Source organism: Salmo salar, chromosome 06, assembly GCF_965601325.2.
Source record: "Salmo salar chromosome 06, fSalSal1, whole genome shotgun sequence".
In the NCBI taxonomy this organism is placed as follows: domain Eukaryota; kingdom Metazoa; phylum Chordata; class Actinopteri; order Salmoniformes; family Salmonidae; genus Salmo; species Salmo salar.
In genome coordinates this window covers 38,340,281-38,361,847 of record NC_138296.1, presented here as the reverse complement: position 1 = coordinate 38,361,847, position 21,567 = coordinate 38,340,281, and the positions used below count along the sequence as shown (strand labels likewise).

At 41.1% G+C, this 21,567-nt stretch overlaps 1 protein-coding gene across 1 annotated transcript; it reads left to right on the top strand.

The window, feature by feature from the left end:
* The first annotated feature begins 1,244 nt into the window (after positions 1–1,244).
* On the top strand, positions 1,245–21,441 carry LOC106607129 (TRIO and F-actin-binding protein-like). The gene is made up of 13 exons (XM_045720424.2): positions 1,245–1,678; positions 3,268–3,324; positions 3,915–3,983; positions 4,104–4,193; positions 4,322–4,431; positions 5,981–6,413; positions 7,097–7,331; positions 7,518–7,629; positions 10,914–11,073; positions 11,228–11,341; positions 12,322–12,408; positions 18,637–18,837; positions 18,957–21,441. Exons 1-12 carry the CDS (start codon positions 1,673–1,675, stop codon positions 18,796–18,798), a joined length of 1,635 nt encoding a protein of 544 aa, XP_045576380.1. The 5' UTR covers positions 1,245–1,672; the 3' UTR covers positions 18,799–18,837; positions 18,957–21,441.
* Positions 21,442–21,567: the final 126 nt, after the last annotated feature.

Below are 21,567 nucleotides of genomic sequence, written 5' to 3'. Positions count from 1 at the left end.
CTCTACTAAGGGCCATGGCATGTATATGCCTTTTCTCATTTGGGTAAAAGTCTGTCCTCCATCCTCTCTCCTCCGTGATCCGGAAACCGTTGTGGCTGAGGAGATGTCAATTCGTTAGTAGGCGAACGGAAGAGTGTCCTTCTCGATAGCCACCTTTCATCGAGGATAGTCATGTGTATCCTACCAGAGTCCTTCGCAGAGGAGTTTAGAAATCTGCCACATCCCCTTTGAACCAGCTTTCGTTTTGTCAGAGGAGAAAAGCATGCACGTGTTTAAAAACAATATACTACATATCGTTTTCTCTATACATTCTACACATTCCCTCTCTTCACTGCCTCTCCTCGATTACCTTTTACCTTTTTCAAAAGGAGGTGAGAGAGGATGGAGGAGAGAGGATGCAGAAGTTGAGCAAATCCAATTGAGAAAAGGCCAGAGTGCACATTCACCTGCCCACATCCAAACTTCCTCCAATCCTATTATAGAAGGGCTTTTGCGTCTTTAATATTGAGTATTCTAGTATTCAACATCTAGTATTTATTTACTCACACGCTTATTAGTGTACAGTATATCTAATCTGAATGTTTAGTTTTACAATGTTTTCCTCCTGCATGCAGTCTAATTTGTTTACAATGTTACAAACATATATCGGTCTATTTATTCAGGTTATGAATTCAAGAACTTGCGATAAACTGCTTTTATAAACTGGTATAGGTTTGCTCTGTTCAATTCAAATGCAGTGTGACTTCAATGCTTTCTTTTATCATTCCTAAATTTAATTCAGACTTTGAAGTATGCCGGTGGGTTGTAGGTCTGTTTCTTTCACCTGAACCCTTCATAGAGTGAGCTTTGTCTACAGTGGGCTGCTGGGGCATGTGTTTCAAATTCTTGGCCTGGAGTGTAATCATTTGTCCAAACCGTTGGGAACGTTTTGCATCTAAAACGAGAGTTTCTATTGGACAAATGCAGGTAGGTCCCTCCCGTATGATACCGTTTGCTACCGTTTAATAAACGTTTTGCATGAGAATCGGCGTAAAATAGCCTCCTAAGCCTTTATCCTAGTCAGCATAAAGAATCTAGCTACTCAACTAAGGAATGTCATAAATGCTTTGATGTGTATTTTGGTAGAAGCTATGTGGTCTGGAAGTAGGTGTCATTGGTTGCTTTTTTGGCAGTGTACAGTCTATATTTCAATATTCAAGTGTTCTGAGAATCCTACTGATCACTTGATTGGTTAGCTTGTTTGCTCAAACGATTCTTACAGATCCGCCCAGGAAGTGGTGAACAGGGCGAGAGTGCAGAACGAAAAACATCGTAACAAACGGCAAGAAAGTTGTGAAATGTTGGCTTTCAAGAGTTGTATGTGTCAACGATGTCTATGATCTTCAGTTTCTGTTGAAATAGTCCATGGGAAATGTATTTGGTCGATAAGATACGGTTCACCGACCAAGATGGGTAGAAATGGCGGGGTTTGTTTTATTTTTTAGCCTTCCTGCTAGGCAGACAAGTTTTTAAGCGAGCGGGTCAGCAGGTAGAAAGCTGAAGCAATAATTATTCTACCCCGATCACATTGGTACCAAATAAACTTGTTGGACGAGTAGGCTATTGCAACAATATTTTTTTATTTGAAGTGTATACTTGTTTTTCTCTCAACTGCCTCCTGGGTCCTACGAACATGACGGTACGTTTGCTCTTGTGCCTTGGTGCCACTACTTGAATTACATTTACATGTTTTTGTGTGCCTATAACTGAACCGTGTTCCAAGGCAATGTTGCAAGAATGTTTAATTGTTCGCCGCAACCACTACATGGAACATTGGGGTTAAAATGGTTACATTTTTATTCGAGGAGTGGGTGTGTCTATATTCTTATGTTTCGTGGCCTTTAATTCTTTGTTTTATAGTTTGTTTTCTATACATCACGCTATGTTTTTTGCGTGCCTGTGATTTGTGCCATTGCCTAAATGTATCAGGGCTAATCAAACATGTATGCGTATTGTATTTATGTAAGCGCATTAGGGTTATCCAATTGTTTACAGTTCTAAGTGTCAATTAAATTGGAGCAACATTGAGCTCCATATGTTGACTGTTTGCATGTGCAAACGAACACCTCACCCCAATCGTTTGTTTTGTTAGATCCCTTAATAATTTAGAATATTTGTAATTGGCCTTTGAGGAATCTATAAATGCATGATTATTTAAACAACAGTTTATCCCTTCAAATGAATAAGCAAGTGTTTTTAATGGTATACTTCTGTGTGCGGGTGGGTCATCCTCATCCTGGCACTTCGGAAAACGTTATTTCAGCAAATAGACGTCAACAGCTTGTCAACGATGTTTCATGTTGTTGCCAACGATTCGTTTATTGCATCTAATTTCACAACTATATTAAAGCATTTGTAGGCTAAATGCTTTGAGACACACATACATGCACCAGTATGCTCATAGTTACAAAGATGACACATTTAATTATCATTAGTTAACTCATGGGAAGGTCGTTCTAAGTCTACCTCATGCTGTAACCATACATCTGCCTGTTAATGCTCCTCAGACCTTGTAATGGTTTGGCTGGAACAATGCACAGTGGTGGTTACAATGTGACAACTTATGAGTTCCAGTGAGAACAGGCAGTGATGCCAGGTAGAGGGGGAGGGTTGAAGGAGATAAAGACCCAAACTGAGGAATGTAGATGGAAAAGTTTCCTGATCTTGATCCAGGATCACCTCCTCTGTAAAGTACCTCACAGGTTTTCCCCAGTTCCCATCACCCTCAAACTGTAAGGATTCCTAGAAATAGTTGAGGCTGCAGTGGTTAAATGTCAGTAACGTATTAGTCCGATTTTTAAATCTATAATCCATCTTTGAACCCTAGAAGCTGTTAGTATTAGTGATGTTGATGGTGAAACCTGGGGTCTCATTCTGACTGTAGATTTAATGACCTTGTACATCTCTCTACACAGACATGGGGAACTAGAGCAGAAGACTATGTTGATTATGTTACTGTTAGCAATCTTTGTTTTTCTGTCATCACTCAAAGGCGTGCTTTTTTTGTTTCCTGTTGCCTTTAACACTTCTAAAAACCCTCAACTTCCATGTCCTCACACATTTGAATGTACACGCAGGTGTTTGTCATGGTGCTCTAACTGCATGAAACGCCTGTTGTTCTTTGTATTGTGAACATCCTACGCTGGCATCCTTTGTTCTACTTTTGTGTTTGTCTCACTTCTTCAAAACGGTTCCGTTAACCCGACACTTTGTCTTCTTTCCTTGTAGCCCGACCTCCTTAACTTCAAGAAGGGATGGATGTCAAAACTGGATGAGAATGGAGAGGTGAAGTCATGTTTTTTTCTTCATTTCTTATGACTTTCTTTCTTGTCTTATCTAGTCAGGAGTCATGTATCACTTGTTTATCTGTTTTCTTGTTTCTTTCTAGCTCTTCTTCCCTTCTGGTTTCTTGTTTGATTCCTCGCCTCCTTTCTCTCTCCCTCTTTCCCTCTCTCCTAATGAGAAAGCTTGTGCGTAAGGCGATAGCTGCAGACTATCCATGTTATCCCAGTAATAGCTTGGTGTGCCCAGGCAGGCACAACCAGTATGTTCTAGCAGGATAAGACTGAGTATGAAACGTCCTCATATGAGCTTGTGGCTCATTGTGTCATCTATGTGCTAGGTTTGTATGTTATGAGTTTGAACTCATTTTGAATTCACCGTACAAACACTCAGATGGCCCATACATCACTTTAAGCACTGTTATTATACTGGTCATAATGTCTTAAACACTGTGTACTCCATAGGTTTCATTGGTCCATGTTAACTTGATTTGAATGTCTTGCTGTTAACTGTCACTTTGCTGCTTGTGTGCATTAATGCATCGGATAGGTCAAATAGTGCTGGTTTAACTGGTGGCCTGTGTCTGTCTGCAGTGGAAGAAGCACTGGTTTGTGTTGACCGATGCTGGTCTGAGGTACTACAGAGACTCTGGGGCGGAGGAGGTACGTTTTCAATGGCTTCAAAGTTATTTTGACTATTGCAATAATTGTCTTAGGGATACATTGTGAGTTATTGATATGTGTCTGAAGTCTTACTTGTTTGTTCCTAACTGTGTCTTACAGAAGGAGGATCTGGACGGGGAGGTTGACCTGAAGTCTTGTGTAAAAGTGTCTGAGTTTGATGTAGAGAAGAACTATGGATTTCAAATACAGGTGTGTTTTTCACTGTTCCAATTATTTTCTATGTTGTGAGGATGATTGACAGGTATTTCAATGATCTCTTTCCCTCACCACACCCTTTCCATTTCTTACTCTACTCTTCTCTCCTCTCTGTCGGTCAGACGAGGGAGGCAGTTGTCACACTGTCAGCTATGACTGCAGGGATCAGGAGGAACTGGATTGAGGTTCTGAGGAAGTGTGTTCGGCCCAGCAGCTCTCCAGACCTTACACAGTGAGTTCCTCCTCCCTCTGTGTCCCAGCTGGCAAATACACAAGTCACATAAAGAGGCCTATTGTTGTCTTATACTGGTGTACAGGTGGGCTACTAAGTCCTTGGGCAGTTGTGGATTACTTCAAGTCTCATTAATCATTTGTAATGTTATGTTGCTTACATAGTGAATCACCAGGGATTTCTTTTATGTAGTGATATTGAGTGATGGGGCTGTTGCGGTGACCATATTACGGCCACACCGGCAGTCATTAGTCATGACCGCAGTAAAATTCCACGTGACAGTTGAGTCACGGTAATCTCCTCTTATGCACTTGGGACATGCTTGGGTAGTACCCAAGTTCCTAACAACCATCAGGTCCTAATGGCCTGGTGCTCAGGGCTCTATAGTCCCTCCAACTACTCTGACAGCAATGCAAACGCAGTCAAAAATCACATCAAACACTAATCATCAAAACAGTCTCATGCTTTTAGAACTCACCTCACTGTGATGATCAATTTGAAGAAAGAAGTTCAACAGCAGGTCGAAACAGAGTAAAACATGGTCATTGTGGATGTTGGTTCAAAGCCTAACACAAGGAAATGGACAGCGCTTTCTAAGATTCATTCACAACACCCATACTCATATTTGCGCTTATGCATAGGCCTATATGAGCCCAAGCCGGAACAAAAACCCTGAATTAAAATTGATTGAGCTGTTATACAATACATAACCTACTGCATATTACACATGGCAGAAAAACATTTTAAAAAATGATTTAAGATGTATTTGGTACGGAATTGGTCTAGCCTACAGAATACTCACTTGATGAGAGATCGGTTGTGCAGCCTGAGGCAAGGAGCACACTGCAAACTTTTTTTTTGCTACTTTCTCAAATCCTCAATAGCCTGTAGTCTCATCATGCAGCCCGTATATGTTTTGATTTCTAATGAATTCTAAGGTTTGTATCATTCACAACTAAAGTTGCCAAATAACTATAAATCTAGTGTATAGGACCTGTTTCAAATGATCGCTTTTAAGCTCATATGCGCACTCGTTCCGAATGGGGAAAAATATACTTTCTATTTTATTCAGCTAAGTTAAATTGTATTCTTCTACATATAAAATGATGGCACGGGACTTATAAGCATATCTTGTCAGCTAAATCAACAAGTCTATGTCATGGAGCATAGCCAGATAACATGCAGTAGGCCAACTTGTATTCTGTTCTCCTGAAATGCATGTTATCTTGTTTCTTTAGACCTGACTAAAATAAATAATGGATTATTGTGATGGTGTATGTTAAATAGATTTATTACTTCATTTTTATGTAGATGTTCCAAAGGTCTGCATCAGTGGCTTGTATGTGTGGAAGCCAGGAGATGCTAAATGTGTTTGTTAATTAACGGTCAATTACCGTGAGACAGGCAGTCTTTTGCATGACAATAACTGGCTGACAATAACTGGCTGACAAAATGTAATGACGGCCACAGCCCTATAATACTGTCACTTTATCAATCTGCGCTCTCCCTCTGTCTGACTTGGTCTCTCCCTGTCCTTCCTCTCCTCCAGACTACCTGACAGCAGTAGTGACAAGGAAAACTCTCGCTCCCTGGCCTCCACTCATCGACCACCTTCTCGCCACGGTGATGCTGGATCAGAAATCACCACCTCCTCTGTACGCCGATTTGACTGTGTTGAGCTGTCACCAGTGCCCGTCCCCTCCAGCCCTCTGCCAGCCACTCAGAGAGAGGCAGGGGAGGGGCAGGGCAGGGAGCACGCCCAATGGCAGGAGGAGAGGAGCAGAGATATGACCAGTAGCACATGGGAGCAGGTCCTGTCGAGGAAAGGGCCGGGTGTAGGCTCAGATCCCAGGATAAGAGCCGAGGAGGAAATTGAGAAAAAGTGGGCAGAGTTTGAGCGGCTGCCATTAAAGGAGATGAGGTCACTACTGCCAATGGGCTCACGGTCCAGCCATCCAGCCAATGAGGCGCTGCAGAGGGAGGTAGTGCATGGAGATGTTTTTCAATTTGCAAACACAATAAATGAATGCAAATTTAATCTTCATCTAGATGATTCATCTACAGATGAAGTTTAACTCTTTAACACTAGGCTTGCTCTATTATGCATGCAGGATGGTAATCAGGCCCTCTTCAGTAATACTGACCCTGTCAGTCTTCAAAATACCAAGGCGGAGGGTGTAATGGGGGCTTAGTTAGCAATACCGGTTTCCCCGGAAAAATAAAGTAAGACGACATTTCTCTGGTTCTAGAACTGAGTTTATCAGATGTCGATAGTGGAAACACTGCTGAAAGTCTCATTCCATCTTTGAGTGATGTGTCATGTGATAACATTGTATAGTGTGCTGTTGACTACTGTGTCTTCACAGGGGTAGTTTTAGGACTCGTGCAGACCATACAATCATATCATGGGGTTGCGGGAATCTGATCCAGATGAATTTACTCCTTGCACTGTCCCTTTGTCTATGACCGATACAGTCCCTAACATTGCCTTTGAGACACATGACCTGCATGATGTGTGGGATTGATATGACTGCATGGAATATGGCATTCAAATCCCCCATCACGACTCGCATGTCAGTTCGGTTCAACCCAGTAATTACATACCCCGCCGCCTCTCTTTTTCTTTCAGTGAGCTTTACCGCCTCTATACCTTTGTGACACTCAGGTGGCGTCTCTGAGGCAGCAGCTGGAGCGTTTGCAGGGTGGAGGATGGGGTGGGGGGAGGGTGGGGGGAGGTAGCTGTGGTCGGGAGGCTACGTGCGGCCGCAGCCTTCAGGCCATGGAGCGGGCCCACAAACAGGCCCTGGAGGAGCTGCAGAAGCAGCATGCCCGTGAGACCCGAGAGCTGGAGAGGGACAGGGACCGGGTGCTGAGGGAGGAGACCCAGGACACAGCACAAGGTCATGGGGTCAAGGGTCAAAATTGTGCATAGATGTCATTTGCACGCCAATTCAAGGATTTTTGTTGTTTGAGGCATGTGACGTCAGAATGGAACAGTCAACACCACAGCATTTCATGGGGTAATACAGTTTGTTTGATTTTAGATCCATTAACATCACATCCTCCCCTTTCTCTCGGTGGTTTAGTTATGGAGACACTGAAGAAGGCCCACAGGGAGGAGCTGGAGAGAGAGGTGGAGAAGGCAAAGAGGCTTGGTGGAGGGAGTGCTAACACACAAACTCTACGCACACAGCAGCAGTGAGTGCTCAAAACACAACCCGTTCCTTACACACACCTTTACATACATAGTACACCCTTTCTTTGTACCATAATTTTAGGGCTGGGCAGTGTACCGTTATTTGATTATATACCGGTGTTGATGCACAGACCGGTTTGGGTTTTTACTTTACCTTCTATAACGGTATTTGAATATTTGGTTTGTTAAATGTGATAAGCAACTCCATGTGTAATGTCCGTTTTTCTAGTTTACTCAGTTTGCTACTTCAGTCGTCTCACTCCTGCTGCTACATGCCGCTTCCCATATCAAACCCTGCTCCCTGTCACTCAAGGAGAGAGCAATTGCTTAACCATGGAGTCACAAGCACTTTCTTTCCATTCACTTTGCAGTCTGCATGGTCAGATGGCTGCAAGAAAATGTTGGTGACGATGTTGCTTTCCAAAAAAAAAAAAATATTGGCATAATCTCTCAAGGAACTACACTGGACCTTGTGCAAACTGGAAAATGCATATCCCAAGTCCGCATTTATTATAGCTGGGGACTTTTAATAAAGAAAATCTGAGGAAAACGCCACCGAAGTTCTATCAACACATCGCCTGCAGTACTCGCACTTTAAAAACTCGAGCATTGTTACTCTCCCTTCCGGTAGGGGCTACAAGCCCTCCCCCGACCTCCCTTAGGTAAATCGGATCACGACTCCATTTTGCTACTCCCTATAGGCAGAAGCTCAAACAGGAAGTACCCGTGCTAAGGTCTATTCACTGCTGATCTGACCAATCGGAATCCTTGCTTAAAGACTGTTATGATCACGCGAACTGGGACAATGTTTGGGGTTGCCTCTGAGAAGAACATTGACAAAAGGCACCTAAAGGACTCTCAGACCATGAGAAACAAGATTCTCTGGTCTGATGAAACCAAGGTTGAACTCTTTGGCATGAATACCAAGCGTCACGTCTGGAGGAAACCTGGCACCATCCCAAAAATGTCTAAAAACCTGTTTTTGCTTTGCCGTTATGGGCTAATGTGTGTAGTTTGAGGGATTTAAAAAAAATATGAAGCAATTTTAGAATAAGACTAATGTGAAAAAAGTAAAGGTGTCTGAATATACTCCGGACTCCAACATTGCTCATCCTAATATTTCTTACTTGTTAGATTTGTGTGTATTGTTAGATATTACTGCACTGTTGGAACTACGAACACAAACATTTTACAGGTTACTGAATTTAGCTCTGCCTGAAGTATCCCCTCCAGTGCATTTTACCACTAAGCCTATGGTCAGGGATGGACAAAAAGGACAAAATACAGATACAAAATACCATAAAGGTCAATATATCAAAATAAGCTACAAAATACCTTTTTATTTTTGTAATGTATGTCATTAAAATACATGTATTTTAAAATACAAAAATGTACTTGCAATTAGCTGACCCGAACAGCAACAACATTCTCAGTAAGGGTTACAAAAACATTTTACTTGCCATGACTGATATGCTAGTTGAGCAAGTCACTCTGGATAAGCGTGTCTGCTAAATTACCAAAATGTGTAAGTGAAAATGAACATGCCAAAATAAACTGTGAAGCACACTGGGTGTTATTTTTGGCCTTGTTTTGGGGTGGAGCTCAATAGAATAATACTCAGCATGCTTTGCAATTGTTAATTTGTATATACATTTCTATTTAGTTAATTTATCAGATGCTCTGATCATGCTATAGTCATAACATTTTGTCACGTGCTGAGTACAACCTGTGTAGACCTTACTGTGAAATGCTTACTTACAAGCCGTTACCCAACAATGCAGTTCAATGCAGAAAATATTTACGAAATAAACTGAAGTAAATAATCAACTAAAAAGTAACACAATAAAATAACCATAACAAGGCTATATACGGGGGTAAGGGTACCGACTCAATGTACAGGTTAGTCGAGGTAATTTGTGCATGTACAGTGCCTTCGGAAAGTATTCAAACCCATTTACTTTTTCCACATTTTGTTACGTTACCTCCTAAAATGGATGTTTTTTTTTTTAATATATAATTATCAGCACTCTACACAAACTACCCCATAATGACAAAGCGAAAACAGGTTTTTAGACGTTTTTGCATTTTCTTACAAAAGTATTCAGACCCTTTGCTATGAGACTTGAAATTAAGCTCCGGTGCATCCTGTTTCCATTGATCACCCTTGAGATGTACAGGCTTCCTTTTCATTCTGTCATTTAGGTTAGTATTGTGGAGTAACTACAATGTTGATTCATCTTCAGTTTTCTCCCATCACAGCCATTAAACTCTGTTTTAAAGTCACCATTGGTCTCATGGTGAATTCCTTGAGAGGTTTCCTTCCTCTTCGGCAACTGAGTTAGGAAGGATGCCTGTATCTTTTGTAGTGACTGGGTGTATTGATACACCATCCAAATTGTAATTAGTAACTTTACCATGCTCAAAGGGATATTCAGTGTCTGCTTTTTTTTTAACCATCTACCAATAGGTGCCCTTTACGAGGCATTGGAAAACCTCCCTGGTCTTTGTAGTTGAATCTGTTTGAAATTCACTGCTCGACTGAGGGACCTTACAGATAATAGTATTTGAGGTAGTCATTCAAAAACCATATTTAACACTGAGTCCATACAACTTATTGTGACTTGTTAAGCCCAATTTTACACCTGAATGTATTTAGGCATGCCATAACAAAGGGGTTGAATACTTTCAGCTTTTTCTTATTTTATTAATTTGTTAAATTCTAAAAACATAATTCTACTTTGACATTATGGGGTATTGTGTGTAAGCCAGTGACACAATTTAATCTATTTCAAATTCCGGCTGAAACAATGTGGAAAAAGTGAAGGGATCTGTTGCGCATACAATGTTAATGAACATGACTTTTGTGTGTCAATTATGATTTTTGCATTTGTGGTTAATGGGTGTGGGCAGAGGTTTCCATCTTAACCACTGTTGTAGCAAAATGTCTGTACCAAACCACTTTTGTAGCAAACCACTGTTGTATTAAACCACTGTTGTACCAAAATGAAAACAGAATTACTCAGAACAAAGCACACCCACCCTCACCACCATTTTCACGGTTAGAGTTTTTTGGAAGCCTGCATGTTATTCATGTAATGGTCTGCCATGTAAACACAACCTGGCTGCTACTGTTTTGACTGTGCACAGCCAGTGCAGAGTGTCAAGTTTTCTACAGAATATCAGTAGTGTCTCCAGTTTTGCTTTTAATCTCAGGCATAATATTGTATTTACTGTAATATACAGTTTCTATAAATTTAAATGTTTGTATCCTCTCACGTCCCCACAGGTTAGAGACCCAGGCCCTGCAGAGGGAGCTGTCCGGCCTGTCTGAGAGGTACTCCCAGAAGTGTCTGGAGCTGAACAGGGCTGAGCAGAGCAACGGGGAGAGGGAGAAAGACATCGCTCGCAAGGAGAGAGAGCTGGAGCAGCTGAGGAAAGAGAACCAGGTGAGCCAGGAGTCTGGAGGTCTTTATCATCTGCTCCTGTGCATTTAACCTACTCTACCCTAACACTTTTGTTATAGACAAGCAATGCCTATCTATATGATGCATTCAGCGGTTTGTCAGTATGCTCAATACTGTCAATGTTTTCACCTTTCAGGACCTACAGGCCCGTTTGACAGAGGAGATCAGCCGCATGCGCTCCGTCGTCATGGGCCAGGGGTCGGAGGGCGTTTCCCATGACAACCAGGACAGGCCGTCCTGTGAGCTGGAGGTGGGTCAGGAAGAGGGGAGGAGATAAGATGTAGAGAGCCCCTCAACCATAACAAGCCTCTCTACCTACAACAATGACATAGGGGGCACTTGTCTCATGTTTGAATAGAAAGGGAAGGTATTATGAAAGGCAGCGTGGAGTTAGTTGGTCACTATGTAGGGCAATGCCTTGAAGAAAGTGTGTGGTGTGAATTTTTACGTAAATGCATCATTGACTGCACACTGAAACACACTGCCCCCTGTTGGACGCTGTGCCCCATGGAGACACCAAAGGTGTTTTTAACACACAAGTGAATTTATTAAAGGGTGACTGCACTTCCTGATTTGGCCTCGTTTTTAGATTTGGTTCATTAAGTAATGCTAGCGGCCATGACTGAATTCAACCGAGAGTTGTTTTGGGGTGTGGTTTGATGTGGGTGTCGTGTGTGTTCGCAGGTGGGAAGAGTTATTTATTTTGCCAATTATCTTCAGTCGGCTATTGTGTGACCGTGGCAAAATTGGTTTGACTTTGGATAGCCTACCTCCGGGGCTAGTTGAATTTCTACAATTTATATTTGGAGGTTAAGTCATTGAAATTTGGAGCTATTGGACTTTTAACATATCTTCCCATGTACATTGTGTAATTTACCGATGGTCCCTAACAAGTCAACCCAAAGTTACCACAGGCATTACGATCGGGTTGCGTGCAGCTGTACACCGAATTGATGATTACCAGATGTGGACAGGATTGAAACAAACCCAACCTTCATTTATGCTGAGTTGCGGTTAATAAAGACGAGTCTCACAACTCTGTTTTGGATGAGACTGACTTTATGACAAATTATTCTATTTACACTTTTTGTAGTCAATTTTGACAGAGTAAATGTTTCTTCAAAATAATACGTTTTTAGGGACAGTTGCTCTTTGTCTGCTCAGTGTCTTAGATGTTGGGTTGATCACTCTTGTTAGCTTGTAATAATATTATATTTTGTTTTGTCACAGGTTCTTCTCAGGGTGAAGGAGAATGAGGTGCAGTACTTGCACAAGGAGATCAGCTGTCTGAGGAACGAACTTCAGTTCCTGAACACGGTACTGGTTCACTGTGTATTTGTGTGCAGGCATAAAGGTCTGTTTTCATCTGTTGACGGGTTGGCTGACAACGTCACAAATGATGCGTGTGTATCGATGTGGCCGGAAGACATGCATTATAATTCTGAACGGTCAGATAACTAGGGGCATGTCCATGTAAAAGGACCCATAAGCACCAACGTGAAGTTCATAGGACCATGTCAAATGAAAGATAAGAACCTATATTTTGGGGAAATTAATGCATAAACCAGGTTTCCATCCAACCTTTTTATGTGAGTTAAAAAAAACAAAAAACATTCACGACAGGCCTGATGGAATACAACATTTTTTTGGTAAACTTTCCAAATGTCGACACAACAAAATACACTAGACAAGGTGGCATCTTTTTGTGTTGGTAAAATGACGCAAGAAACGTCAGTAGAAAAGCTTTTATGCGCCAATATTGCTACAATATGGAAGTAAACCTGGAGTCATGTGATGACGTGTGTTCTTCCTACAACGACTCATCGGGAAAGCATGCTGTTTAGTAGGAAAGCATGCTGTTTAGTAGGAAAGCATGCTGTTTAGTAGGAAAGCATGCTGTTTAGTAGGAAAGCATGCTGTTTAGTAGGAAAGCATGCTGTTTAGTAGATTAAATAAATGACCAACTTCAAAGTGTGGTGAAAATGCAAGGTGTTGAGCTTTATGCTTGTTTCCAATATTGAGGGTCTTGCTCTGGTGACATGATCGTCGATGCTTGGCTGTTTGACAAATTGAAATTCTCACTCTTTTGTCCATAATAATCTCATAATTTAGGGTAATCTGCGAGCTGTTGGCTAGAGCGCATTTGCCAATACCAGAGTGGGTACACTCGCTATATAACGCACAAACTTTTAGTGAGAACCATCAGTAGAGTTGAAAATGTGATGGAAACGCATTTAACTTGTATTTTTTATTCAGTACCGCAAAATATATTTTTATGTGCATTATGTCATCACGCGCACACAGCCGTTTATCAACACAAGTAAATTTGATGGAAACACTTCTCTGATGGGAAAATGTGCATACTCTTGTTTCTATGCATATTTTTGAATATTCACATTACAATCTGTCGCCAATTTGATGGAAACCTAGCTATTGATACATTTTCAACCGTTTTCCAACTTAAAAATGTGGCATAAGTGAAGGTTTTGATTTGTGGATAAACAGATGGAAAAGGGGTCTTAGAAAACATCTACCAGAAAGTCTTAAAAGGTTTTAGAAATACATAATCAAAACACAGAATGTTGAAGACCCCTGCCAACTAATATCAGCACTTTGTTTCATTTTGGAGAAATTGTTTACCTTCTGTAAGTCTAGGGAATATTGCTTTGTAGTTTCATTACCAAAAACTAAGATTTTTTTCTAATTTCTCTCCCTCATGAGCAGGGAAGATGAAAGTTCATACAGTGCATTTTGGAAAGTATTAAGACCCCTTGACTTTTCCCACATTTTGTTACCTGACAGGCTTACTCTACAATTGATAACATTTAAAAAAAAATCCTCATCAATCTAAACACACAATACCCCGTAATTGTTTGCCGTGAATTGTAAATAAGAATTTGTTCTTAACTGACTTGCCTAGTGAAATAAAGGTTCATTAAATAATGACAGGTGTTTTTGCAGGTGTTATAAAAAAAATAAAAAAATGCATAAACGGATATAGTTAGGTATTCAGACCCTTTGTCATGAGACTTGAAATTGAGCTCAGGTGCATCCTGTTTCCATTGATCCTCCTTGAGATGTTTCTACAACTTGATTGGAGTCCACCTGTGGTTCAATTGATTGGACATGATCTGGAAAGGCACACACCTGTCTATATAAGGTCCCACAGTTGACAGTGCATGTCAGAGCAAAAACCAAGCCATGAGGTCGAAGGAATTGAGCTCTACGGACAAAGACAGGATTGTGTCGAAGCACAGATCTGGGGAAGGGTACCAAAAAATGTCTGTAGCATTGAAGGTCCCCAAGAACACAGTGGCCTCAATCACTCTAAAATGGAAGATGTTCGGAACCACCAAGACTCTTCCTAGAGCAGGCTGCCTGGCCAAACTGAGCAATCGGGGGAGAAGGGCCTTGTTTAGGGAGGTGACCAAGAACCCAATGGTCACTCTGATAGAGCTCCAGAGTTCCTCTGTGGGGATGGGAGGACCTTCCACAAGGACAACCATCTCTGCAGCACTCCACCAATCAGGCCTTTATGGTAGAGTGACCAGACAGAAGTCACTCCTCAGTAAAAGGCACATGACAGCCCTCTTGGAGTTTTCCAAAAGGTACCTAAAGGACTCTGACCATGAGAAACAAGATTCTTTGATGAAACCAAGATTGAGCTCTTTGGCTGAATGCCAAGTGTCAATTCTGGAGGAAATTGGGCACCATCCCTACAGTGAAGCATGCTGGTGGCAGCATCATGCTGTGGGGATGTTTTTCAGCAGCAGGGACTGGGAGACTAGTCAGGATCGAGGGAAAGATGAACGGCGCAAAGTACAGAGATCCTTGATGAAAATCTGCTCCAGAGCACTCAGGACTCCAGAATGGGGCAAAGGTTTACCTTCAAACAGGACAGCAACCCTAAGCACACAGCCAAGACAATGCAGGAGTGGCTTTGGGAGAAGTCTCAATGTCCTTGAGTGGCCCACCCAGAGCCCAGACTTGAACCTGATCAAACATCTCTGGAGAGACCTGAAAATAGCTGTGCAGCGACACTTCCCATCCAACCTGACAGAGCTTGAGAGGATCTGCAGAGAAGAATGGGAGAAACTCCCCAAATACAGGTGTGCCAAGCTTGTAGCGTCATACCCAAGAAGACTTGAGGATGTAATCGCTGCCAAAGGTGCTTCAACAAAGTACTGAGTAAAGGGTCTGAATACTTATGGAAATGTGATATTTCCGTTAACTTTTTTTATACATTTGCAAAACAATTCTAAACCTGTTTTTGCTTTGTCATTATGGGGTATTGTGCATAGATTGAGGAAAATGCATTTTAAAATAAGGTTGTAATGTAACAATGTCGGAAAAGTCAAGGGATTTGAATACTTTCCGAATGCACTGTAAGGAACAAGTAATGGTATACCTGTCAATTAGTTATAGTGATTTTACTGATATCAATTTTGTTCTGAATTAAGTGGTTAAATCTCGTTATTACAAAAACAATCTAACGTAATTACTGCAACTGAATTTGCTATAATGGACAATTGGAAGTCACAAATAGGGCTGTTGCGGTGACCGTTTTACCGCCACACCTGCAGTCATGACCGCAGTAAAATTCCACGTGACCGTTGATTCACAATCTTCTCCTCATATGCAATCTATACGTGCTTTGGTAGTACCCAAGTTCCTAACAACCATCAGGTCCTAATGGCCTGGTGCTCAGGGCTCTATAGTCCCTCTAACTACTAACATCAATGCAAATGCAGTCAAAAATAACACAACACTTATGATCAAAACGGTAGGCCTTTTATAACTCACCTCACTGTGATGATCAAGTTCAGCTGCAGGTTGAAAACGTGCAAAACATGGTCATTGTGGATGTTGATTCAAAGCTTAACACAACGAAATGGACAGCTTTTTAAGGTGAAGAAATTCAAAACACCCTCATATGCATAGGCTGAATTATGATTGTCATTATACAATACATAGCCTACCGCATATTGCCCATGGCAGAAAAAAAAACATAAAACAAAACAGATGTCCCAAAGATGTTGCTCTAGCCAATACTCAAATTAAACACATTTGAGTAATCACCTTTGAGTGGACTGTTATTATACATACTGGTTACCTTATGCTGTTCTCCAACATGTCTCCATGAGTCTGGGAGAGAATGACTAGCCCTAGGCAATGCAGTTGGTTTATTGATTGTGCAGGGCTATTTTGAATAGCCTAGTAATGGGGATTTATAGAGAATCTCACCACCATGCGTTTCCATCTCCTCCTCTCTCTCCTTTTATTCCTTTCTCGAGCGCGCAGAGGGACTGTCAACAGTTTAATCAAATGCTTTGTTGCGAAAACATGTTACTATCGATGTTCCCGAACAGATTTCACTTGGTTTCCCAAATGTAAGCACTGGGTAGCTGCAGGAACAGGGTTGGGGAGCCCATGGCATACAGAGTACTGGGGAGCCCATGGCATACAGAGTACTGGGGAGCCCATGGCATACAGAGTACTGGGGAGCCCATGGCATACAGAGTACTGGGGAGCCCATGGCATACAGAGTTTGGGCAGAATATCACATGTTGCTCAGCGAGAGCATGCTCCTCAAACAGTGTGAAATAAGTGTTGTGATATTTACTTCTCAGCTGCTCATATTAAGCACATGTTCTGCTGTAAAACCGAAGTAGTCTACCCGTCATCACTGGCAGGCAAGCGTGCAGCCTCCATTCACTATTCAAGTGCAGACAGATGTCTTTTCCCTCTGTTCCTTCCCATTTGATAATGTGCCGTTCTAAATTAAACTAATTATACATATTAGTAAAGACTAGCTTCAATTTAGAATAGTCTGATGGGTGAAAATATGATCACCTTGAGAGAACAGCTGTGCAGACTGAGGCGAGGAACAGAGCACAAGCTTTTATTGCTACTTTCTCTAATCCTCAATAGCCTGTAGTCACATCATGCAGCCCATATGTTTTGATTTGTAAGACATTCTAAGGTTTGTATCATTCACAACTAACATTTCCAAATAACTCTAAATCTAGTGTAATAGCCAGATAACATGCAGTAGGCCAACTCATATTCTGTTCTTCTGAAATAAATTGTCTTCATATGTTTCTTTAGACCTGACTAAAATAAATGGCTTTATTGTGATAGTGTATATTCAATTTATTTATTAGATGTAGATTTTGCAAAGGTGCACATCAGCGGCTTGTATGCAGCTTGGAGGTCTGGAGATACTAAGCGTGCGTGACAATAACCTGCTGACAAAATGTCATGACCGCCACAGCTCTCGTCACAAACCAGTTGGCTCACCTGCTACTGTTTTCCCTTCCACTGGTATTCTGTTATGTTCAGCTCATAACTGTTTTACTTTGTCTGGTGGTCAAACCAAGCGTGTTAAAAATGTCTGTCTGGACAAGCTCTCTCTCGTTAATGTCACCTCGCCCAGCTCTTACTTACACCTACTCATGAGCCCCCTCTCTTTCCATTAACTGTAACTAGCATCCTCACCCACTGAGCACCGACCGACACGGGATGTCGAAATGTATGTCCGCAGATGGGTTCAGATTTGGTCCGGCCCATCATAGACATATGTTTCACAAGTTTGGATAGTACAGTGAGTAGAACAGAGTGCAGTCAAATACAATACATTTATTTAACTAGGCAAGTCAGTTATGAACAAATTCTTATTTACATTGACGGCCAACACCGGCCAAACCCGGACGAAGCTGGGCCAGGGACCCATGATGTAATTTCGTTATCGTAATTTAGTTAACAGATGTAAATCCACTTCACTTACTGTAGTTCAATAACCAAAATAAACTCAAGGTGCCATGTCATAGCTGACACCCCAATCTTTCAATCTTAATTTTGGAGAAGATATTTAAGAGTTTTGAAAGGGGTAAAAAAAATAAAAACGGAATAATTCAGTTACTGTGTAATTGGCAACGACAAGCTGCCATGTGGGGAATCACAGGTGGCTCGTTTCTGCTCGGTATATCTTATTGATACCATGTTTTGTTTTGACTGATGTCATGTCTATGCTAATATGGCTAGAATTTGCTAGCTAGCCAACAACTGTAACAATGCATTTGAGACAAAATAGTTTACATGTTGTCAACAGTCTAAGCAACCCTGTTCCTGGAGTGCAGCAGGTACTGCAGGATTTTGTTCCAACTAGGCACCATACTTGACCAACTGAGCTAATTAATCAGCTCGGTGATTGCCTAAATTCAACACACCTGGTCTTCAGGTCAGTTCAATCAAAAACAGGTGCCTGCGGATCCTTTCTGTTTTGCCCCATAGCTGCACACGTGTCGGTTTTGTTTCTAAACAATGTGTAGCTGGAGACTACTTTAACTCTACACGCAAACTGGAATGTTAATCTACAAGTTAGCAAAGCTGTCTTGTGTGGTTGATGGCTCCAAGTTAATCACAAGAGCAAAGAAACAAGTCCTCAGGCTATTCTGTCCATCCCAACATTGTATGTCTGCCCAGAGTGGAAGAGGTATACTTTGTCCATCTGATAAACCTGTCTGTGTGCCCTTACCCCTATAGGAGAAGCAGTCAGCCTGTGAGCGGTATAAAGAGGTGCACGGGGAGCTGAGTGGTATGAAGAGCAGGAGCGAGCGGGAGATCCAGAGCCTTAGGGAGCACCTGAGATTGGCCATGGTTGCCCTGCAGGAGGGCCAGAAACTAGGCAACAGCCTGGAACACTGAGACACCGCCACAAGGGCTCTGGCTCAGAGACACAGAGAGGTATAGACGTAGCTCAATATTAAGAGATACATAGTCATGCTCACACAGCTTTTAAATAGTTGATTACATCGATCTTCTATGAAGAAACTAATTGCCTAATATTGTTTTTGTTTTTCTAGTTGTGTGGACACAATGGTGACTGAAATGGGAGAGGAGCAGAAGTCTTCGCACCAGAAGATGCCGGCTCGGGGACCACAATAGTGCCTTAGCTTTTGATCATTCAGCCGATGAGCGACATAGACTAGTATCAGCTGATCGGTCATATTACACTGGGTCGCGCTAATTTTAATCTGCACTTTTTAAACTTTTTTCTATTGTTGATGTGCGAGAGTGAGTGAATGAAAATATTGGTCTGAGAAACTGGATTATTTGTGGGAAGACTGTTGCTGTGATGTATTTGTGACCTGAAACAGCACTGGATTACCTTTCTCTGCATACCTACCTACATGTAGACCTACTATTTACATGTTGACAGTAGCCAACATATAAACAGTTGGTCTACGTGTTGGCTACTGTCAAAAGCTGAATAAGGATGCAGGATATAATTCTCGCCAAAAACAAAACTATTTTCATTTGAGCATGGATTTGTACAGACTGAGTCATTCCATGCCATATCAGCAAGTTATGAAACCCACCATCTCAGATTATTCCGAAATAGTTTCTGTAATTGGCAATGGGTAAGATTGACATTCCTGAAACATTATTTTGTTGAAACTTAATTTTATCTCTGAGAAACGTAAGTGATTGCACCCAAATTGCCACTTTATTTTTATATAGAATTCAAGGATTCAGATAATATTCAATAAATATAGTTCCCAACATCCGATTTGGACCAATCTTCTTCCTACTAATGAGTAAGACATGGGGAATCTTATAACATTGTCAAAAGCCACCCGCGGACCCACCACATCACATGCCAATCCAACCCCAACAACCAGTAGATGGTATCAGTTGTCTGTTTTAACAAGTAGTATGAAGCTGCTGCTTGGAGTACTGCTTCTCCATACTATGTAATGTATTCCCTAGGAATCTGGTGATTTTTCTTATCCCTCCCTGTTCAGAGAAATGAATAATTGAAGTTACTTGCATTATTTACCATAAAGTAGTGTGAAAGTACTAGGTTTTGACCACTAGATGCCGTGGTCCTGCTATACTGCCGCACTCATCAATTTTGCTGGTCTCTTGTGTTTATTAAATAGATCACAACATTTCCTTTGCAACTTTGTAAACAAAACCAATAGATTTGGCTCATTATGAAAATACATTGTGTGGTCATCTTCAATTTCAAGCCAGTCCTCTATGAAAGCAATTGAGTTTGTCATTTTATGCTTAATATGTGGCCAGGACACTGCCCTCTTGTGTGCGGTTCTGGATTAGTTCCTGTTAGACCATTCCCGGTGAACAAGAAAACCATTTAAGCTATAGAAGTTCTAATGGTTTCAATGTTATGGTCTTCAATGGTATAAGTCTCAAACATACACTGTATAGTGTTTTGTAATGGTATTGGTTTGGATTTAATGCGAAATTTCACTAATCACAATGCTGTTTCCTAATAATTTTATTGAAAAACTTGACTGCAATGTATTTTATTAGGGTTGTCACATTTTAGTCCCTAGCCCATTTCTCCATCAAAGTTTTGGACTTGTAGAAAAAGTATTCATATGAGAATTACACCATAGGGATAGCCCTAAGAAAGCTGCCACTTGTTGGAATATTCAAGGAACTTGTTGAACATAGCTGGAACTGTATACTGGTTGTTGGGATGGTATTGTTGTGGGGGTGGCTTTTGACATTTTTTGGGGGTCTTACTTATTGGTAGGAAGAAGTTTAGTCCAATTTGGGCGCAATCAATTAGTTTAATTTATGAGATCAAATTATATTTAAACAAAATAATGTTTCAGGAATGCTAATCGTATCTCTTACTAACTACAGAAACAATTTCAGGACAATTTGAGAGGGTGGGTTTCGAGCCTTTTTGTTGTGCTGTTTGAAGTGGAACGACCTTAATGTTGTATATCAACAATGGTTGCTCAGTGATTGTCATTGTACGCATTTTACTTCGCAAACCTATTTGTCGCTTTATTCAATGTAATATCATCTTACAATGTGGGTCTCCATTGTGAACATACACTTTTACAACTATTTACCATTGGGATTGATACAGAGAAGTTGGTTTGGTACTGTAAATTCCTGGGAAGCCAAATTGGAATCAGTCATTCCTCTAGTGTGTAGATACAAGTCATCTGAATGTGTGCTTTTTGGTTTATATAGTGCCTTCTGTGACTGGAGAGTTGCTTGTAGAAGTTCGATGAAATGTTGTCTCGCAAGAATTCTTGATTTTTGATGAGGCTAAGAAGATGCATGTTGCGATTCTTTACCAACATCCGAACATTGTGTAGGCATGATTGTTTGTGCCACAAAAATGTCTAGTGTTGCGTCAATGAGCCAATTTTTTTTTTTTTTATATATATATATATCATGTATTTTGTGAGATGATAAAGTAGACAAATGTCTTTTGACAGTGTTTTTAATATTTAATGTAGGGCATGCGATATCTTTGTAAAGTACCCTCGTTTTACAAGCAATAAAATGCATGTTTATACAGCCGTGTGAATCATCCATATTCAGCTGACTTACACTAGTCTCAGAACTCTGTACTAGGCCTAACTCGTAATGGTTTATAGGCTAGTCTAATGGCATGAGTGAGGTCGGGCACTGATGTTGGGTGAT

Excerpts from the sequence above, each read along its gene's own strand:
- LOC106607129 (XM_045720424.2), top strand. Across the intron at positions 7,332-7,517 it reads GACCCAGGACACAGCACAAG|TTATGGAGACACTGAAGAAG; the intron begins GTCATGGGGTCA and ends TCGGTGGTTTAG. Across the intron at positions 11,074-11,227 it reads AGCTGAGGAAAGAGAACCAG|GACCTACAGGCCCGTTTGAC; the intron begins GTGAGCCAGGAG and ends TTCACCTTTCAG.